Below are 21,404 nucleotides of genomic sequence, written 5' to 3'. Positions count from 1 at the left end.
CTCTGAACAACCTCAAACTCACAGTTTGTCCAATAGTGTCCCGGCCTTCCAAATTGATTCGTATTTATAGACACTTTTTTTCCCTCTAGTCAATCGATCCTGGTCAGCAGTTCACCTGGGAGCACTCTAACCTTGAGGTCAACAAGCCCAAGAACCGCTATGCGAACGTGATTGCGTACGACCATGTGCGGGTCATCCTGGTTCCCATTGAAGGTGAGGCTAACAGCAGGCTAGTCTGGAGCTCAGCTGCTAGGCTCCAGCTTGTCTTCTTATCAGCTGACTCTTTTTTGTTGCTAATCAATGCCTGTCTGAAGGAAAATGTACTCGGATTGCATCTATCGAGTTGAATGGTGCCATCAGCTCCACTAAGAAATCCCAAGAGTCCAAATAATCCTGAGCTATATGATTGCCTTATGATCAGGATGCAGTATGCACAGAAGACTATATTAGCACAGTGTAATGCACATAATACATTTTATATATAATAAGCAATGATTATCTATGAGTGAACACGAGAACTACACTGTCAAGTCTTCTCTTCTTTTGGTCAAGATATCCTACCTGAACACATGACTTGAAATGGTTTACTTGCCATTATTACTATGCCACTACTGTCTTCATTACAGTTTTGACATCTGTTCATTTTTTTTTTAGGAATCATGGGAAGTGATTACATCAACGCAAACTACATAGACGGCTACCGCAAGCAGAACGCCTACATCGCCACGCAGGGCCCGCTGCCCGAGAGCTTCGGGGACTTCTGGAGGATGGTGTGGGAGCAGCGCGCCGCCACCGTGGTCATGATGACCAGACTGGAGGAGAAGTCAAGGGTGAGCTGGCATCATGGCAGCTGCTCCGACTCGCCTTGGAATGAATATGTTATGCATGATTCTGCACCCACACACTGGGAGAACAAGTGGGAAAGTATTTTCATGTCAGAATGACCCATCACCTTGCAGAGGTGAAAGTGATAATGATGAGAGAGCTCCTGTCCTGGATCAAAAGTAAAATAGGGACATAGTATATTGGGGTAATCTTGAGGGTATAAAAAGGAGCATTTAAAAAAAAAAAAAATGACGGTTGTGCTAACTGTGTTTATGTTTACAGATTAAATGTGACCAGTACTGGCCTAGTCGTGGAACAGACACCTATGGAATGATTCAGGTCACACTGTTGGATACCATGGAGCTGGCTACCTTCTGTGTTCGTACATTTTCCCTACACAAGGTAACTGTCACATGCTCCTTCTGAATATTTTACCTTTGTATATCTATTTGTATTCTCCTAATGCTTTCACCTTAACAGTCAATTGTGCTGCAATATTACTGCCTTTGACGGCATAGTCACACAGAAAGACATGCACGAATGCCAGCACTCTCACACATGCTCAGACAAGCGTGTGCACTCTCTCTCTCTCTCTCTCTCTCTCTCTCTCTCTCTCTGTCTCTCTCTCTCTCTCTCTCTCTCTCTCTCTCTCTCTCTCTCTCTCTCTCTCTCTCTCTCTTTCTCTCTCTCTCTTTCTCTCTCTCTCTCTCTCGCTCTCACACACACACACACACACACACACACACACACACACACACACACACACACACACACACACACACACACACACACACACACACACACACACACACACACACACACACACCATCTCCCCCTAGCTGTGTCTTAGGCCTAATGTCTGCATGATGTTTTCATTGATAGCATCTGACATGAGTCAAACACAGACCCGTGACCTGGAGCACACAGTGGAGTCTGCATGGCGGCCGTTCTGCCTAAATGGATTATTGCGCTTTAGAATAATCCGACACAACGATTTTTTGCCCTGATTTGAAAATCCATCTGTCAAACAGCAGTTAGAAGCTGCTGCTAGATGAATACGCTTTTTGCCCTTTCGCAGAACGGCACCAACGAGAGGAGAGAGGTCCGCCAGTTCCAGTTTACTGCCTGGCCTGATCACGGGGTGCCTGAGTACCCGACGCCATTCCTGGCCTTCCTCAGGAGGGTGAAGGCCTGTAATCCCCCAGACGCCGGCCCCGTCATCGTGCACTGCAGGTCAGTGAGGGCCGCGGTAAAACACCAGCAGGCCTTAATCTCATCTGAGTCATGGGAATGAGAGTGTTTTACACACCGCCAAGTAATCTGGAATCCATCTTCTCAGGGCCGGCACTAGGCATAGGCAGACAAGGCAGTCGCCTAGGGCACCGCATGTCTTGGTGGGCACCAAGTCTCACAGAGTTAGAATATTACGCCAAATAAAGCATGGGACATCACATTGACAATGATTATCCATGGGCACTCACTACATATGTAGGTACCAGATCAGCTGTGCTCATGTATGCCACTATGTTCACAGATGCTGTTTTCTAATTCCACTAAAGGGGGGGGGGGGTTCACATAGGGCTCCCAATTTGACTAGAACCGGCCCTGCATGAGGTCAGGATTAGGGGCAGAGGCATTCCACTCAAATTCAACTTAATCCATTTTGCCAATATACTGTCAGTCTATCTGCCGAACCGGTTGTGTCTAATCCAAACAGTTTAAAACTGTTGTCAATATCATGCAATAAGTCAGAAAAGTCAGGAAATTCTGGACTAATCGTGGATTATAGTTTTATCATGTAGAAATACTTCTCATGTAGGGGATCAAAAGATGGATGTCTCTTGAAGCATTGGTATTCCTCTTCCTGCTCTCTGTACTCATCCAAACTTGAATGAAGAACAGTTTCTTCCCCAAAGCTGTTACGACACTGAACTCACACTTACTGGACTATGTTCATCTGTAAAGGACTGTGCACCTGGTAGGGAAGCTCAAATCTCAGTATACTTTGTATAATGACAATAAAGGCTTTCTATTCTATTCTATTCTATTCTTCCACATAGTGCTGGTGTTGGCCGCACCGGCTGTTTCATTGTCATCGACGCCATGCTGGAGCGAATCAAGCACGAGCGCACGGTGGACGTGTACGGTCACGTGACCCTGATGCGCTCTCAGCGTAATTACATGGTGCAGACGGAGGACCAATACGGCTTCATCCACGAGGCCCTGCTGGAGGCCGTGACCTGCGGGAACACCGAGGTGGCCGCCCGCTCCCTCTACTCCTACATCCAGAAGCTGGAGCAGGTGGAGGCGGGAGAGCACGTCACAGGCATGGAGCTGGAGTTCAAGGTGTGCACACACAGAGATACCCATATTGCCTCTTTTCCACTGCCGTTTTCCTGGTAGGCCTACTACAGCTTGACACAGCGCGACTCGGCCACCACTTTTTGCTTTTCGATTGGGCACGACACAGCTCAATGGAAGAGCAAAAAATGGCGACCGAGTCTTGCTGTGTCGAGCTGTAGGCATAACAAAAAACAGACAGAGGAAAAGAGTTAATATATATAAAAAGAAGGAATCATGTCGCCCACCATCTTTTTTTCCACAAAACAGCAATAATAGGAAAGTCAAAAGGTTGATATGGTTAGTGCACATTTATGTGTGTCTTTTATCTCCTTCCTGATGTGCCTCTCTATGCTCTCCTCAGCGCCTGGCCAACACAAAGGCTCACACATCCAGATTCGTCAGTGCCAATCTACCGTGCAACAAGTTCAAGAACCGCCTGGTCAACATCATGCCCTATGAAACCACCCGAGTGTGCCTGCAGCCAATAAGAGGCCTCGAGGGCTCGGACTACATCAACGCTAGTTACATCGATGGATACAGGTTCGTTTTTTATTGGAGATACGGTACTGTATGTGTCACATTTGTTCAAACACTGAAGATAAGACTAGGTCTTGATAGACTAAATAAAGCACAGAAGAAATATGGTTCAAAACGACATGTCTGATGATTCGTATTCCCTATGTATTCTGCTGTAAGCAAACCATAGTAAATTTGATACCGTTAGGTATCACACAGTGTTCTTCCTCACTGACAGGCAGAATAAGTTGTAAACCTATTAAGAAGGTTCCTTCCTTGCCGTGTCTGTACAGGGCTGGCAAGCATAGCTGCACTGGGTATTTCTGAGCATAAAGATAGGACTCCTTTAGGACAGCAGAGGTTAACTGGCAAGGGCAGAGCCACATTAAGAGAAGACGCATGAATGGGGACAAAGTTGTAAGGCACACCTGGTGTCTAGCCAAGTTTCTACAACATGATGAATGGCTTTGTGGAGTCTCAGTTTTATTCGGGTTTATCAGCGTTTTTTGTTTAATGTCGCATTTAGGAACCACAGACACCCTGACCAAAAAAAAACAGTAGACATTTTCATACATCATCATCGCATCTTAAAAACTCACTGCACTGAGAGAATCTATTGTTGCTAAAAAACGAGTTCTTCTGACTGTGTTCTGGCAGGCAACAGAGGGCCTACATTGCCACTCAAGGCCCACTGGCTGAGACAACAGAGGACTTCTGGAGAATGTTATGGGAGCACAACTCCACTATTGTGGTGATGCTGACCAAGCTGAGAGAGATGGGCCGGGTGAGTAACCCTGGGGGATGTTCTGTCTGACTGACTGACTGACTGACTGGAGTTCTTTTGGATGTTTGCCCATTCAAAATACAGTTAACCCATTAAAACACAGAATTATAAAAATGGTGTTACTAGAACGGCAATGACCAAATCATAGTGCACTACTAAAGCCCCTGTCATAGTGTCATAGTAGAGGCGTGCATTATGGGGCTGCTCACTTCAGACAGCAAAAACATGTACACGGGCAATGATCTATGAGGTAAATGTTACAGACTGGAAAAATGCTGGATATGCATTGATCTCTGTGTACCGTATGCTTGAGCAAGACAGATTCAGTTGCATTTTTTCCTGTCTCTGTAGGAAAAATGCCATCAGTACTGGCCAGCCGAGCGTTCTGCCCGCTACCAGTACTTTGTGGTGGACCCGATGGCCGAATACAACATGCCCCAGTACATCCTGAGAGAGTTCAAGGTCACAGATGCCAGGGTAAGCAAAGCACACTTAAGCATAATTGCCATACGCCCCCTACCATCCCTCTAACTGCTAGTGTAACACTTTCTTTGCCAACTCTAGCTGAACCAGAGGTTCCCCATGTCCCCACATACTGTAGAGGTGTAAGAGCTGATCATTGTTGAGAGAAAAAAAAATGTTCACAGGAAAGAGTGGTTATTTTAGATCACAGAGGCTATTTTTTTCCTCAAATTTGCTGATCTCACAATTTTCTCTGTGTAAACCATCTCTTGTTTCAGGATGGGCAGTCCAGGACAGTGCGACAGTTCCAATTCACAGACTGGCCTGAGCAGGGAGTGCCAAAGTCTGGAGAGGGTTTCATTGATTTCATTGGACAGGTGCACAAAACCAAGGAGCAGTTTGGGCAAGATGGCCCCATCAGTGTCCACTGCAGGTCAGTGATAGTGAACAAGTATGGAAAGGAATAACTATGACTTTATTTTATTATTGTGTGTGTGTGTGTGTGTGTGTGTGTGTGTGTGTGTGTGTGTGTGTGTGTGTGTGTGTGTGTGTGTGTGTGTGTGTGTGCGTGTGCGTGCGTGCGTGCGTGCGTGCGCGCACGCGCACGCGTGTGTGTGTGCGTGCGTGTGTGTGCGCGTGTGTGTGTGCACTTGTAAGAGAGTGGTATGACCTACTTTGTGCTTCTATTAGTAGTTAATTGTGTGTGTGCGTGTGTGTGTGAGCGTACGTGTGTAGATCATTTCCACTATCACTATAGGTCTTTTGTTGAACAAATGCTGACCAGCTATCTCTTCTATGTTGGAGAAGTAGATAATGAAAAGCCATGCCATTACACTCAGACGTTGTGAGGCAGACAGGGCCATTAGTGTATTAAGAACTGGCAGCATACTGTACGTAGTGGAGCCTCATGCTAATGGCCTGTGGCTTTAACCACCATCTCTCTGTGGTGTGACAGCGCGGGAGTGGGCCGCACCGGCGTCTTCATCACCCTGAGCATTGTGCTGGAGAGGATGCGATATGAAGGTGCGGTGGACATCTTCCAAACTGTCAAAATGCTGCGAACACAAAGGCCCGCCATGGTACAGACAGAGGTGAAGTAGTTTCTCATTTCTCTTTATAAGCATTTTCTATATACGGTAGGGCTTATTGAGTTCTCTTTCAGTTGATTTTGTTCGGCATCCCTCTCTATGGGGAATGTCCTCCTGTGTGACAGGAGACATAAGGGCATTCCCCATAGAGAGGGATGCTTCACTCATCTCCCTCAGAGAACCGGGGACATAGACGTACATGTCCAGTGGTGTAGTCTACGTAGAACGCAGGTATACGCAGTATACCCACCTCAAAATTTCAGGCATGTCAGTATACCCACTTAAAATTGATTGATCCATTATTCAGAATAGTACAAATATATAAAGTATACCAACCACAAAAAATGCTGAAATATACAGTAAATCCACCACACAAAAATAGACTACACCACTGTACATGTCCTAATGTTTTTCTTTGCCCTGCCAAATGACTGAATGCTTTCAAATAAGTTGTAATACCGGGTACCTCGACACAGAATTAATTGATTTTGTAATTGTCTGTTCAACCCAACTACTGCAGAGCACATCAGTCTTATCTCCCACTCTCAAGGAAGGTTTAAATAGGCTTATTGGTTTATGCGAATGGTAATACATCAAGCCTGATTTCTTTTTCTGTTATTTTTCCCATCGCAGGATGAGTACCGGTTCTGCTACCAAGCTGGCATCGAATACCTGGGAAGTTTCGACCATTATGCAACATAAGAAAAGGGGAAGACCGCCATCTGCTAAGATTCCTTTTTCCCAGTGGGCCACAAGCACTACAGAAACAAACTTGAGAAAGCCACAGTAAAAAAAAACGAACTTTACCAAAAACCAGTGACTGATGTCATCACAGCAAGAATGATTCGAATTCATCATTGACGTCATTTGGATTTCAGAGTTTAAAAAGTACAAAATAAAAATGTTTTAAAAAAAGCAACAGCACCACATGCACTCTCAGGAACTGCCTGGAAGGATTGGATCTGGGATGTCATGTGTCACACTGCAAACTATTACCTCAGTGTTCAAGTATCCTATAAAATGTCGTGATCAATTTTGTAAAAAAAAAAAAAAATAGTGGAGAAAGAAAACTTACTGAAAAATCTTCAAATAATTATCAATACAAACAATTCAAAGCCTGGAAAAATTGCTGCATCTTCAATTGGAGTGACAGTACATTCAAACATTTCTTTGCCAATAGGATCGAATGGTTTCAGAGCAGACAGATAAATCCTCTGTATGAATCATCTGACGGAGGAGACAGCTGCGGCTGCAACGACGAGAAGGACATTGATTGTGAACCATCTTGAAATTGACAATGCCATCAGGAACATCCATCAGAAACAGTACCAATACTGAAGCAGACCTTCTACCTTCAGTGCCTCGAAGAGCAGTCCAAGTTCGGAAGCATCCAAGTGTCTCTGTCTATGACAGGAGAAGAGCATTAATGGTGTCATATGGTTGTTTCAGCATATAGAACATTACCAGTGTGAAAGATATGTTTCATTGCAGTTTTTAAAGAAAAATCTGAAACCTGGTGTACACTATCTCTCGTGACCATACATGGAGGAGTCATTATCTGGCCAATATGTTCCTGTGGGTAGTTTTTATCTTATTAGTTCATTTCCTTTTAACCACAACATGCTGCTTCTATTGTGTGTATGCCGCAAAGAGTTAAATGTGATGGCTTGTATAAGACCAATTATTCTAAAATCTTCAATGGACCCACCCAGGATTGACACTAGCACATTGTTTTCTAATTCTTTTTGTAATGGTTTGCATCCAAAAAGGATTGCTGAAAGGGAAGCCGAGCATACTTTCCTTTTTGACATTCCTTTATCTGCAGACTAGCCAGGAGGTGTGCAATTTGCCGTCTCCTCTTCTCCAAAATGATCTCCTTTGGACATGAAGAAATGCACAAAAGGTCTACAGATGCACAGGTTATGCGCCAGGCTATCTTTTCAGAGAGCCAAGACATTCAAGTGTTATTGTAGTAAGAGACCCTCATGGGCAGCACTGTCATATTGAGATTCTCTCTTATCCCAAGTCTTTATAATTACACAGTTTATATAATTATATTTGGTGGTGATCCTAATTGGGCAAGTGGACCTACACATATCCACTAATCCGACTTAGGAAGATAATATTATATACACACAAAGCTACTATTTTTACCAGACTGAAATAGATCCGTTTTATTTTCAGCAAGATTTGGAAAACATTTCAGTCAATTTCAGTTTGCACAGTTTTGATCTATAGGTAGTACAACACGTTTTTGAGCCCGTGCAAACATTTTAGCACAAGCTATCAAAAAAGGAAGCCACTGGAGTGAGTTGTGTAGGTCAAAAAGAGACTAAAATGAGCCTTATTGTTGTTGTCAAATATTTAACCAATATTATTTTTTATTATTTTTGTTAATATTATGCTTGAATTTTTTATTCAGTTATTTATTTATATTGCGTTTTGGACTACTTATATGAATATAACCTAATGAAATGTTGTGTAGTTGGCAAGCAAATGTTCCTGTACGAGGTTAAAAATGTACAGCGTTGTAATCTGTAGCCCTATGGAGTTTTGATATTATTGATATTATCATTATTATTATCATTGTGCTCTAAACTTTGACCGCTGAACTTTAAACCTTGGGTGTCTGATGCTATGTAGAGCACAGGAGGCACAGGAAGACACTGTCACAATCGCTGATGGCAGCCTCAACTATCGGGAAGCACATGCACAGTCCAGAAGCCCAGAATTAATTCTGTTTTAATCTCCAATTGTTCATTCAATTAGCTGTTAATTATTCACATGGGTGGCTGCATTTTGGCAGGGAATGCACAAAGGACATAGTATAATAAATGTTATTATTCTGCTGTGTCATCTTTCCTGTGAGCACAGTGAGTTCTCCATCATTCCTACCCAGAGAGAGAAGCAGGTTTTTTTAATTAAATTCAGCAGCATGCCCAAGGACAACACAAACTTACATCAGAAAACTGGAGAGCAAGGCTGGTGCACAGTCTGTAGTGTCCACGATGCCAGTACCTACAGGAAGGGCCTTCACAAGTTTTGGAACAAAAGGCACAGACTACTCCCGACCAAAATGTTGTGTCTTAAATACGGCCCAGTAAAAGCAAATCAAGCACACAAGTCATTAGAGCAAAGGACAAAAACTCTATCCATCAGTGAGGCTGCCCAAAAGGTACTGCACATGTACTGTATGAGGGTCAAGTGCTAATAAGTGTTTCAACTTTCAATCTGTTACTTCAGACTCTGTTGATTGATTTAGAACCATGTATGTAGATATGTTGACTTTGTATTAAAACAGGATGAATATACAGTAAAATATATGTTTTGTGCTGTCTCTTTTTTACTGTATATAATAACCCATATATACAACATATAATACAGCATTGAAAATGTGGTGATGATGAGTTCAATATTATTGATTGATCAATATTTGCATTCTGCACTGGGTTGTGTTACACTACCTATATCTAACACAGTTGTACATACACACCTGGAAAAAAGATGACTTAAGATCCCAGTCAACCAATGTATTTTCAACATGGGCCTACTCGTCCTATTTATATGCCAAGGATGGCAGAAGTGGAAAATTACGGAATGAAACGTGCACCTCTCCCTCTCTACCTCTAGATGGCGAGATTTATTAGGTTGGCCTGAGGATAATCTGATAATGACCACATATTCTTGGCCCTGTTTTATTTATTCAGGAGCATCTCTTATGATAGTCATCTAGAGATCAAACATCACTATTTTCTCACAATTTATATAGCAACATGCATGCTACTTGAATAGTTTGCTCATTTTCATTTGAAATTGAATTCAAATGCCTCTGTGAAGAACCAACCCGTGAATACAACTCCTCAGTTTCAGATTTCAACCCACCAACCCATGCTGTAACCTAACTACGCTCAAGGTGAACTTCTATTGTTTACTTGGAGAATAGTGGGTCTTGTTACCATTATGGGTCTTTTCTATGTGCTATCTCTATGGACATGTTCTCACAACAAGAACCCTTTCCATACAAATATCACCAGGACTCTCACCAACATAGCAGCAATCCATAACTGCTCTGTGTTTACTGATTTTGTTTCTCTTCTTTTTTTCTCCTTTTTTTTAAAGGCCTAAATAAAAAATGAGAAGACAGCGTTGGAAAAGCAAATGTCAGTCTTCCATGGAGAGTGAGGACAGCACCACCACAGATGGATGTGTGAGGTACTGTAGATCTATTTTCAAAACAATGTTGACAATACAGGTATTCTTCACATGATTAGGCCTGTTCTCAGTGGTCTTTATCCACTAGACCTAAAATGCGATGCGACACACAGCTTGGAAAACACAATGAGTTATATATTCGATTTTTTTCTTCTTATGTAGTCCACCATAACCAGTAAGAAAACCAGTTAGTGCTGATCTTTGCATTCATTGATAAGGATTATATAGGCCTACATGAATGACTGGAATGCACGTACAGGTACTCTGAGCTCATAAAGACTTTATATTGCCCCAAAACGTACATTGCTGCATTGTATTTTATTTAGACAGTGGTCACTATCCATCATCTCATTGATTTGTAATATTTCAAGCAGACAAATAGCCGAATAGCTTTACTGTAACCCTCATGGAAGTGTCTCAGCAAGTTCAATAGGTGATGTGGGACTCCACTTAAAAATATAACAAGAATGTACAACTGGAGAGAGAGAGAGAGAGAGAGAGAGAGAGAGAGAGAGAGAGAGAGAGAGAGAGAGAGAGAGAGAGAGGGTATTTTAACACCAAATTGTAGTAGTAGCAAAACAAAACACTATTGTCATCATGAACATTTACTACCACCATTTCTGTTAAATTGTTTAATATCCATTATGGGTTGGGGAATTTAAACTTTTCATGAAACGGTGGATCTTCATGCGAATCCAACACTCATCATTATTCACCGTTTCACCGTTGGCTGCACAACCTACTGGACAGACCAATCAATACTTACTGAGAAAATATTTATAAGCAAAACATAAATATTGGAAATTAACAATAACACACCGGACCGTGAATGTGTTAAGACAAGGCCGCTGTTGTGTGTTGTTAAGCGAATGGTAATGACCAAGTCATAATGTAAGACTAAACATTTTTCCAATGAATAGCAAGGCGTCCCATTGGTGCAACAGTGCAAATCATGAGGCAAAGATTTTATGTTTTTAAACTTTATTTATTAAGATTTTCTTAGTGAACAAATAAAGTATAAAGCAAACATCTCTGAATCAGTTACAGAATTTGTACAGGAAAGTGTTACGTCCCCAACACATTTGGGGTTGCATGACAAAGGGGACCCTGGTTCGAGTCTGGCCGGGGTAATTTCCCGGCTCTGCCCCATCTCTCTCACCCAATCGTTTCCTGTCTACTCTCCAAAAAAAGTGCATTTACTGTTAGACATAGAATGGGATTATGAAGACATACAATAGTTTATGAAACAATTATTAGATTTGTAAATGTTCAAAGACAATACACAGAGTTGGTTACCCTATGCAATTAAAGGAAAATAGTTTTACGAATGGCTTTGTCATAGAGGTAAACCATAAGACTGGAGGTGACACGGCAAATAGCCACAGCACTGGGAAATGGCACATGCACCCTCCCATCTTGTGTAGGCAGTGTAGGCACCTTCAGTCAATGTAGATTAATGGAGAACACACCCACCTCTGTCAAAAAAAGTCTAAAACTGTGTGAAAATGAAGTAACACATTAATCAAAGATCAGATTTGAAATGTCAGATTTGAAATGCACTTGAGTCGATAAAATACATTTAAAAATCTAATTATATTAATTATGTAGGCCTAGTTATTTAGCGACACACTATACTATCGGCCTTGTATAGTGTGCTGATGGACATTTCCACATTATTAAGCCATTTTTTGACAGAGGTGAGCCTAATTCTCCATTCATTTCCATTTCTCAGGTCTACCTCCAAAAAATGGCTGCCACGGATTGCCGTGAAAAGGGGGGCGGGGTAACCTCTAGTCTTATGTTCTACCTCTATGGCCTTAGTTCATTTTGGTGAGTGGTCCCCCAGTGGAATGTCATGCAAGCCTCATCTTTGTTTGAAAACATGAAATTGTAACTGTAGGTAGTTGTTGATGAACTCCCTTCACCCAAGAGAAGATTCTGGAAGATTCCGTTTAGATGCAAGCAGATCCATATCTGAATGTTTTGTGTCTGGATCTGCATGCCGTTGCTCTTTCACCTGCTGTGTTGTGATGCCAGCGGCTGATAAACAGCTCCCTGCAGGTGTGTGCCTCACAGTGAATATTCTCCATTCCTGGAAACGGCCCATGTGCTATGCACATGATCAAAAGCGTGTTATCCGAGTATAGTTATGACTTCAAGTTTCATAATGTTGAAGAACATTCCTCAAAGACTACACATCATGTGATTTTCAGGTATGACTGCTTTAAGAAATAGAATCATGTGGTCAGAGGTAAGTGATTTAGATTTGTTGGAACTTTACCACACAAGATGACCCTGACTACAGGCAGGTGAAGCCCAACAAGACCTCTGACACAATAATCCAGTAATGATTTGGCACAGAAGTATGTGCTACAGTATATACTGTACGTGTATACATTAATAGTTTAAGAAAATTGTTCAAGTTACCATAGGGATTCTGCCCCATCTGTTGCTTCTGAAAAGCCCTGATATATTTGTAACTAATTGGTGGGGTATCGGAGGAATACTACATCCCATTACGCCCAATTGTAGTTCATGTGTAGGTTTGCATGAGAGAGGTCTGGCAATTGAAGGCCATATCATTTGTTGTGTTGTTGTCCACTGGACGTTTGGGCAAAAATCTACAGAGCAACTGAGTGTCATCATCCATTTCCTCATGGTTCACCTACCTTAACAATACAATACATTTAGCTGACACTCTAATCCAAAGTGACTTACAGTGAATTCAGTACAGGGACAGTGCCCCTGGCGTTAGATGCCTTGTTCAAGGGCACCTTTGACATGGATGAGTGTTGGAGAGTGACCTTTTCATTACACAGATGGGCATTGATGTGAAAGCGAAAAAGTGAAAGCCCATTGGGAAACTCCAACTCCCATTGTCATTGTGACACAGCACTCCACAGCACACAAGTGAACACTGCACACAACAAAATTGCATTTATGCCTCACCCGTGCAAGGGGGCAGCCCTCAGTGGCGCCCCATGGGGAGCAGTGCAGTGGGACGGTACCATGCTCAGGGTACCTCAGTCATGGAGGAGGATGGGGGAGAGCACTGGTTGATTACTCCCCCCACCAACCTGGCGGGTCGGGAGTCGAACCGGCAACCTCTGGGATGCAAGTCTGACGCCCTAACCGCTCACCCATGACTGCCCTTCATTTTCATAACTGTAGTAATTGTGCATGATTAAAGCAGTTATAGTACATGTTATCCAAACATTAGCCTACATGGCTGATCCATTTGAACAATCAAGGCTCTTCACAAAATCCACTTGGCTTGAGCAGAGAAGACACAGCACTATGTTTTACATTTTCGGCATGATGATGGTCAAACTGGTGTCTTTTCACATCTATATTGGTGGTCTAAAATGTTGTGGTGCATGACAACAATAACTGTAATGGGGGTGGGGGGGTGGGGGAGCATCTCTCATAGTTCACCTGGGCGTGTTGTAATAATAACAGGTGAGAGTGTGCTGCCAGTACACCTGCACCCAGTAGGAGGGACTATGAAGAACAGGGGGGTGGGGTTACCTGCAGGCTACTCATCTGTCTGTGGGGCGGAGGGAGGGGTTTTGTGCAGTTAAGTCAGCACCTCAGGCAAGTGTGTGTAAATGAAAGTGAAGTTTTGAAAGAGTCGGTGACGGTTTAAGAAACAAAAGCAGTGACAGAAAGACAGACAAGGACAGAAAGAAAGTGTTACAGTTGACATAGCAACCATCAGAAATGAGGAGACAGAAGATCATGAACAGGAGATTCTCTCTGGACAGTTTTGAACCCTCTCTGTGAGTATATTTGGTAGTTTACTCTGAACTCATTCAGTCATGCTTGAGTGAAAGTGAGATTACTCATTTCCTAGATTGCATGAAGGAAATACTATTACACCGTTCAAACTGTAGTGGCAATATAAATGGAAATGACAATTGTTGAGATACAAATACATAATAGAGAGAGAAAAAAGTCATTAACATGAACATTTCATTTCATTGAAAGAGTTGTCGTCTGTGAGCAGGATTTGAAAATAGATTTATTTTTTAAAAACTCCAATACTATTTAAATCCTGAACAATGAATCCATTTCCTCTGACAGTTTCCTGCATGACTCTATTCTAAATGCACTTTGCCACCAGTTAGATGGTATCAGGTCACTCATGTGCTTGAGAATTGGGAAAACTGGTTCCCCTGCCTAAACATAGGCCTACTGGTGGGGATAAAAGGGTGTGAGTAACTACAAGACCATTTCCTAATTATTTGTGATCCTCTGCCATTCTGTCATCCACATTCTTTCTCAGAGAAACAGTCAAACCAGAATCAAACGGTGTACAAACGTAAAATGGAAATGTCAATAGGAAGTGCATGGGGGAAACGATTGGTATTAAACAGACACAACTAAAATGACTCGTGCTCTTAATAGCTACTTAGTATGAGGAAAACGTGCGGTTCATCATTTTGAAACATGATGACAAAACAAAGCACTAATGTCAGTAATGTCATGTGATATTGTGTTGTGTGACATGTGTGACATAATTGCATCACAGGATTGTAACCACCTCTCAGGCTGCCCAGAGATAGCGTTTGCTATGCGTAGATCCATTTCAGGCTGCGGTGACTGCACCAATGAGGGCATGGTGTTCTTCATCAATGCACAGCAAAGTTCATTATAATGAATACACTGCCAGTTTTATTCATTCATTCATTCACTAGTTTATTCACGCAAACTCTAAATCCTCTCTCAGTCCTCCGTCACAGCAGCCTTGACGTTGCATCGACCAAATGTTGGTGTAAACATCTCAGCACTTGTGGCTACTGACTGAGCAGTGCTTGTTGATTCTCTGGTTTGCCTCAAAGAACTTATTTGTATTTGACCAGATGCTGAGCTTAAAGCGAGGCCTGCGTAGAATGTGCAATCAGTTAGGAGCCTGCACTAACAAAGCCTGAACTGAATGCTGAACAGGAATAGACACACACATACACTTCTGGCATGCAAATAACCTTTTCCAAGGCAAGAGATTGTACACATGTACGTACATACCACAAATAAGCACCATTCATAAGCAGATGGCTGTGGTTGATTGGGCTGACATAACACCTAAGATGACATACAGCTAATCTGAGTTTTTTCTACTGGTTAATGGCATATATATTAACCATATCTCATGTATAATCCACTCAGTGGTTTGTTGGAGAATGGGGGTCTACTGGGGAAGACCAAAACAAACCGGTACAGGCGATCCTCCGAGTTCACAAATGCCAGACCAAGTCTAGAGGAGGCCCAGCTGCAAATCCTCGAGTTCAACCAGCGGACTTTGGCCAGGTCAGTCAACTGACCTACCACTTTATTAAGGAGATGCCAGTGGTAACTAACTACTGTCAGAAAAATGCATCACTTTGTGCAATCAGATGCATGACATCTTTTGATAATCATACCTTTTTGATAATCATATCTGTGCTCATTCAAAACACAGACTGCAAACATTTGCCATTATTGCATTTCCAGGGAGCAGGGGGCCTCAGAAGATGACAATTTAATACCACTAGATGGAAGCATCACTCATGTAAGTTTACATTTGGAGTTGAGTCAGAAAACGTTCAGCCCCAAGTCTCTGACTCTGACATGTATAGTAAAGATAACGATGACGCAGACCAGGGGGTGTGTGCACCCTGATAGACCTTTTGTGTGCTTTTCAAGGCTGTTGGGGAGGTTTCTATTTGTTATTGTGATGCATGGAAGAAAAACAAAGCACCTAAAGAGTCAAAATAGACTATGTGCAATGATTGTGATCGATTGCTACACCTTTTCAATTCACAGGGCTTTAGGAATGACAACAAAACATTCCATAAAACATTTCCTGATATTCCAGAAGAAGAAGATTTGACTCATGGTGAGTATGCGAGTACAGGTCTACTGTAAAAGGCTGCCCGGGCCCAAGTTATCCATCAGCTTAATGTGCTGTGGCTTTGGCTGAATCATTGACCTGTCTGTTCCAGCTTTCACCTGTGCCCTGCAGAAGGAAGTGCTCTATCATGGCAAGATGTACGTCTCCAGTGAACATATCTGTTTCTATTCGTCAGTTCTACTCAGAGCCACTAAGGTAGGAGATCACTCGCCCACTACTTCCTGTGCACTGGCATTGAAAAAGACACATTGCTGAACCAAGACAGCTTGAGTCATACCTTCCAAATGCTGTACAGTTAGATAGTATGCACCGGCACCCCTAAGGAAGGTGATTGCAATCTAAATAAAAGTTGGCTGTAGATTGCATTTTAACCCCTTAAGACACGGCATTATAAATTAGCTGTTACCAGAATGGCAATGACCAAGTCATACTGTATTACTAAAGGCCCTGTGCACTGTCACAGTAGTGTAGTACTATAGTAGTTAACTTTCAATGTCTATTACAGCGTGCCTCAGGAGGTACGGCGTGCATTAAGGGGCTACAGAGTAATGATATATTAAAGAATAAGGCTAATGACTTTAAATAGGGACAACTGAAGTAACTTTCATTTAGAGCTCTTGTTCTTGTAAGAAATCCAAAGAAAAAAGTCTCTTGTCTTGCATTAGCGTTAAAATAGCTGTAGAGGTTGTAGAGACTATCAGGCAAATATGTAGTCACGTTGTTATCCAGTCCTAAGTGGAGAGAGCATAGTGTGTGGAGTGACTGAGCTGTCTATGTCCCCAGGTGATAATTGAGGTGGCGAGCGTTCACGCTGTGCGGAAGAAGAACACGGCGAAATTGCTGCCCAACGCACTGTCGATAACCACCAACAATGGAGAGAAGGTACACATCATCTCAGCGGGGAATGTTTGAGTGCTGCCCACATTAAGTGCTGAGTGAAGAAATAAAGGGCCGCATTAAATGCAGAGTATAGGCCTAGCCAGCGGAGTTAATGGCTATTAAACCATTATACAATGACATAGGTCACAAGTGTGCGATTACATCTTGTTGGCACAGAGTGCTACTGAGGATTATTTTGTTTAGCTGATACATGCTTGGTTGCCCTGCATTCATTCAGTCCCATTTCCACTTTGACTTTCTGCTGCGTTTCTCTTCTGTCCAGTACATGTTTGTGTCCTTCAGGAATCGAGATGGATGTTTCAGGCTTCTTTCTTCAGTATGTCCTCATGTTCAGGTTTGTGATTGTACTTTGTTAACCTTAACAACTACCAGCACTGTATCTATGGGAAAAATGTGGCAAATCTCAGTGAATTAACTGAGATGTTTTCTTATATTGTTTACTCAGACCTCCGATGAACAAACCAGTCCCCAAACACCCCAGGCTACCCTTGACCAAGAACTGGACACTGTAAGTAAGACCACTTCATATCAATGTGGCTTTCAGGTCTCAGCAAGGACCGTGGTCATTTCACAGCTCACTAGTCCTGGACCTGCGATGACATCTGCAATTACACATCTGCCCACAGATATCCAGTCACTCCAGTCAGGACGAGAGCCTGAGTCGACGGACCAGTGTTGACGATCCTCTTCCTCTGGACTCTACCTATGCACACCTGGGCAAATGTGAGCACCGGCTGTACAGAGGATGGGCACACTGGCGTTGACTCTCAGAATAGTCCCATTATTGTGTACTGTAGAAGGCATCATTGGCATGTCCATAAAAAAGATAGATTAGATTAGTTATTTTCTTTGCAGAATTATTTTATGTCATTTATGTCTGATACAGTTACAAAAAAGTGACACAAGAGGAAAAACTCAGTAACCCCATCCACCTCTATGACCAAAGACAAGATGACAAAACCCAACAAAACCCTTAAATAGAATACAGTGATAAAGTGCAGTTATTCAGTTTTTAAGAAAGACAGAAAAGTCCAGAGTAAGAAAAATGTTAGGGGGTATGCCAGATGCATGACATGATGAGTCACGTGTGGTCAATTTATTTTAATTTAGTTTATTAAAATGGTTGAATGCATACAAAGGTGGAATGTCTGCACACTTGCTAAACGATTTTGAGCTGTTTGCTCCAGAGTCCGATGAAGAGCAAACAGCTCAAAAACGTTCACTTGGTAAAATATAACAAAAAGGAAAACGGGAGCAAGTGTGCGGACATTCCAGCTTTATTTTCATAGTGTCACACCTTTTGTTCTGCACCTGCATCTTGGATGTGCGGGCCAATACCCGGCCTTCTTGAATGTTTGAATACATGTCATCCATAGCTTCATTAGAGACCCCAAGGTCCAGCCCAAGTCCAAGGAGCAGCATCAGCAAGGATGGCCGTACCACAGAGGAGGAGGACTCAGGTACTCACCACTAGTTTTACTATGGACACTATTAGGCTATGCTATAATGTACTTGCACAGCCAGCGTTTTTTTGCACACCATTGCATTTGGTCATTGTGTGACACCAGTGAAGTCGAAAGTTGAGCGGAACTGTTGAATAGTTTGTCCTGTCCTGTCCTGCCTATTGTCATGTCATGTCTGTTGTTATATCGAGGTGTGTATTGTACGTGTTAAATCTTTGTTTTTATCATGTCATAGGCAATACAGCTGATGTGTCTGATGTGTACCTTACCTGCTGACAAAAAAATCCCCCATTGGGGATAATAAAGTTTCTAACTAACTAACTAGTAAAAGCAGCTATTAACTGTCTGCATAGGCCCTGCTGTGGCCTAAAGGTAGGGCACTGGGTTACTACGCCGGCGACCCCGGTTTGATGCCGGCTTGGGTCATTTGCCGATCCTTTCCCATCTCTCTCTCTGCACTCATTTCCTGTCTCTTCACAACTGTCCTGTCAAAAAATAAAGGCCAGAATTAAAAAAAAAAATGTTTGCATAGCTTCTATGGTCATAAAGCACAGGTTAACAGTATTTTGCTGATCACTGAAACAATGTTGAATTTCTAATTAAATTGAAAGGCTAAATATATACTAAACACTAAATATATGCCTTTTTTCTGTAGGTGGATCAAGAATACCTGCTGTGTGGGAGAAAGTCAAGTCATTACTATTTGTGAGAGAACCTGAGAATATAGGACCACTCATTCTCATCTATGTGATACTGTGAGTACTGACTACTAAACTGCAAACAGATGAATATACAATCATTTATAAGTAAAATATTTGGTGTTGTGAAAAAAACTCCCTTAGGACATATTCAGGGTTCCAAAGGTTGTAAAACTAAGTATGAATAGTAGGTAAAATAAAAAAATAATAGCATTTACATGTCTATCATAAACGTCATGAAATCAGCATTTTCAGATCAGTAGCATTTTCTATTGTACGGTTAGATCACGTGTTCCGAAAGGGAAAGGGAAATCATGTGTTGTAACAGACGTTTGTGATCAGACTCCAGGAAGTGCCTGAGAAAGTCTGAGGGAATTCTAGGCATGTGGTGTCTCTGTCCCTGAATTGCTCTTCAAGACAATCCTCTATGGTTGGTTGAGCGTAGATGTTACTTCTGATATCACTGTACCAAGAGAGCAATTCTCACGTGGTGAACAGGTCATTCTCTATATGGGAACACATTGTGTACTTAAGAAAACATGAACATAGTGCTTATACGGGAACATGTGAACTATTACAATTGTTAACAGATACACATACACGTCTTCAAAATACAAAAGATTTTTTCACCACGTATGCTGACTAGGTATGTTAATATTTAATGTAGGAGATGTTAGCCTCATAATTTAATATGTGGATCTTACATGCTGAGAACCTTGTTTCATCCAGATACATACAGGCCAACTGTATAATATGTAGGTAGTAATGGTATTACAATCAGATATTTGTTATAAGGCCCTATGACAAAATAAGCATTCAGCAAATAATAATGTCGCAAAGCACTGAGAAAAGGGGTACTCAAAGTACTATAGTGCCAGTGCACAACCACTGTCCAGGTGCTGGTGATGTGCAGTAAAAGTAATCCAAGTAAAAGGAGGATAAATCACTGCACACTGGTCTTCTTTGCTGGTAGTTCATTATATTTATTGAAACAAACTACCAGCAAAGAAGACCAGTGTGTGGTGATGTATCCTCCCTTCACTGAGTAAAGGGGATTTGTTGATGTGTTATGTTTCCACTTGTGTTTTCAGGCTGACACTGCTGCTCCTGTCCTCTGGATACATCGGCCTCCGCATCGTGGCGCTAGAAGAACAGCTGAGTGCTCTCCACTCCTTACAGGGACAGTAAGTCTCGTCTAGCCTTCAGACACGTGCTGAATCATTTTCAGCTCAACCTTTCCCCTGATAACAAACACACCCTCTCTCCCTCATTCATTCATGTTTTGAGAAATTGGAGTTTATTTTTTCCTCTCAGACAATATGTGGGCTCATGCCGATAACAAACCATGTAGTGACCACAGTATGACAGTGCAGTTCATGAGGGCCTGCACTAATCAGGTCATGAATCAGGTTTGTCCTGCTGAAAAGGTGAACTGGTTGAGAGGGATGATGTCTAGGGCGGTGTGCGGCTATTATCTGAAATCACATGGGCTGAGCCTCTGCGCTGATTGCACACCACGCCCGCCTGCCCTACCATCCATTACCACGTTCACACAGGCCCGACGAGACACACCCTCCACCCTCAACACAGTGGATATCATAATCATCTTCGAAATTTTAAAAATGTTATCTGGAACACAAGTTCTATATATTCTTTATTTCTCTCTACAGAGCTCTAAATTAACACCATCCAACCGGCCAAATGCTAGTGAAATTTCAGTTTGGCTGGTAGAAAAAGCAACGTACTAGCCACGCTGACCCATTAGTGAGTGTGTGTTTGGCTAGTAAGATTTACTACATCTACCAGCCATTTTGGATGGTGGTGAAAAAAGTTAATTTGGACCCCTGTCTCTCTATATATTTATTGTGTAACAAGTATTAAGATTGGTACATGTTAAACAGTGTTATATTTCCTTCCTGTTTCTGTAGGCACAAGGAAACATAGCCTTTCACTCTGACAAAAAGGTGAGATGTCACATGTTTGAACACTGGAGGGCAACATTCCTCCAACATTCGCTCAGCCAGGCAGGCAGCACTGCGAGGCGAGGCAAGGCGAGGCGCAGCCACTCAGAGGGAAGAAGCAGAAGCAGGAGGGAGGAGCCTACCCACACGGACCACTAACTCTACATCTGACAAGGCGTCAGTCGGCTGAGAAGATCCCACTCCTTTACGCCTCCATGTCTGTACAGAGCCACTGTTGGAGAGGAGGGGGGGGGGTGTTGCT

The 21,404-nt window shown here is 42.4% G+C and overlaps 2 protein-coding genes across 3 annotated transcripts in view; both read left to right on the top strand.

Annotated features, from left to right (window-relative positions):
* LOC134465667 (receptor-type tyrosine-protein phosphatase S-like) overlaps positions 1 to 9,316 on the top strand; it is an 81,564-nt gene extending 72,248 nt beyond the window's left edge. For both annotated transcript variants that reach the window (XM_063219460.1, XM_063219459.1), the window contains 11 exons: positions 90 to 213; positions 655 to 830; positions 1,108 to 1,227; positions 1,904 to 2,058; positions 2,886 to 3,171; positions 3,530 to 3,708; positions 4,342 to 4,468; positions 4,820 to 4,945; positions 5,209 to 5,363; positions 5,886 to 6,021; positions 6,652 to 9,316. In XM_063219460.1, the coding sequence (XP_063075530.1) occupies positions 90 to 213; positions 655 to 830; positions 1,108 to 1,227; positions 1,904 to 2,058; positions 2,886 to 3,171; positions 3,530 to 3,708; positions 4,342 to 4,468; positions 4,820 to 4,945; positions 5,209 to 5,363; positions 5,886 to 6,021; positions 6,652 to 6,720 (1,653 nt within the window). In that variant the 3' untranslated portion in view covers positions 6,721 to 9,316. The remainder of the gene's footprint in view (positions 1 to 89; positions 214 to 654; positions 831 to 1,107; positions 1,228 to 1,903; positions 2,059 to 2,885; positions 3,172 to 3,529; positions 3,709 to 4,341; positions 4,469 to 4,819; positions 4,946 to 5,208; positions 5,364 to 5,885; positions 6,022 to 6,651) is intronic.
* Positions 9,317 to 13,852: 4,536 nt separating this feature from the next.
* LOC134466531 (GRAM domain-containing protein 2A-like) lies at positions 13,853 to 21,391 on the top strand. The gene is made up of 13 exons (XM_063220429.1): positions 13,853 to 14,009; positions 15,397 to 15,537; positions 15,721 to 15,778; positions 16,033 to 16,105; positions 16,212 to 16,315; positions 16,904 to 17,002; positions 17,283 to 17,354; positions 17,466 to 17,528; positions 17,647 to 17,743; positions 18,397 to 18,480; positions 19,139 to 19,238; positions 20,273 to 20,365; positions 21,110 to 21,391. Exons 1-13 carry the CDS (start codon positions 13,951 to 13,953, stop codon positions 21,123 to 21,125), a joined length of 1,059 nt encoding a protein of 352 aa, XP_063076499.1. The 5' UTR covers positions 13,853 to 13,950; the 3' UTR covers positions 21,126 to 21,391.
* The last annotated feature ends 13 nt before the right edge of the window (positions 21,392 to 21,404 follow it).

The sequence above is a fragment of the Engraulis encrasicolus genome, chromosome 16 (assembly GCF_034702125.1).
Source record: "Engraulis encrasicolus isolate BLACKSEA-1 chromosome 16, IST_EnEncr_1.0, whole genome shotgun sequence".
In the NCBI taxonomy this organism is placed as follows: domain Eukaryota; kingdom Metazoa; phylum Chordata; class Actinopteri; order Clupeiformes; family Engraulidae; genus Engraulis; species Engraulis encrasicolus.
Note: the sequence above shows the minus strand (reverse complement) of the source record. Positions and strands in the feature narration are given on the sequence as shown.

Bases quoted from the DNA above. Each gene is read 5' to 3' on its own strand.
- LOC134466531 (XM_063220429.1), top strand. From the start codon at position 13,951: ATGAGGAGACAGAAGATCATGAACAGGAGATTCTCTCTGGACAGTTTT. The intron at 16,106-16,211 runs GTGAGTATGCGA...TGTCTGTTCCAG, and splicing joins AGAAGAAGATTTGACTCATG to CTTTCACCTGTGCCCTGCAG. The intron at 18,481-19,138 runs GTACTCACCACT...TTTTTTCTGTAG, and splicing joins CACAGAGGAGGAGGACTCAG to GTGGATCAAGAATACCTGCT.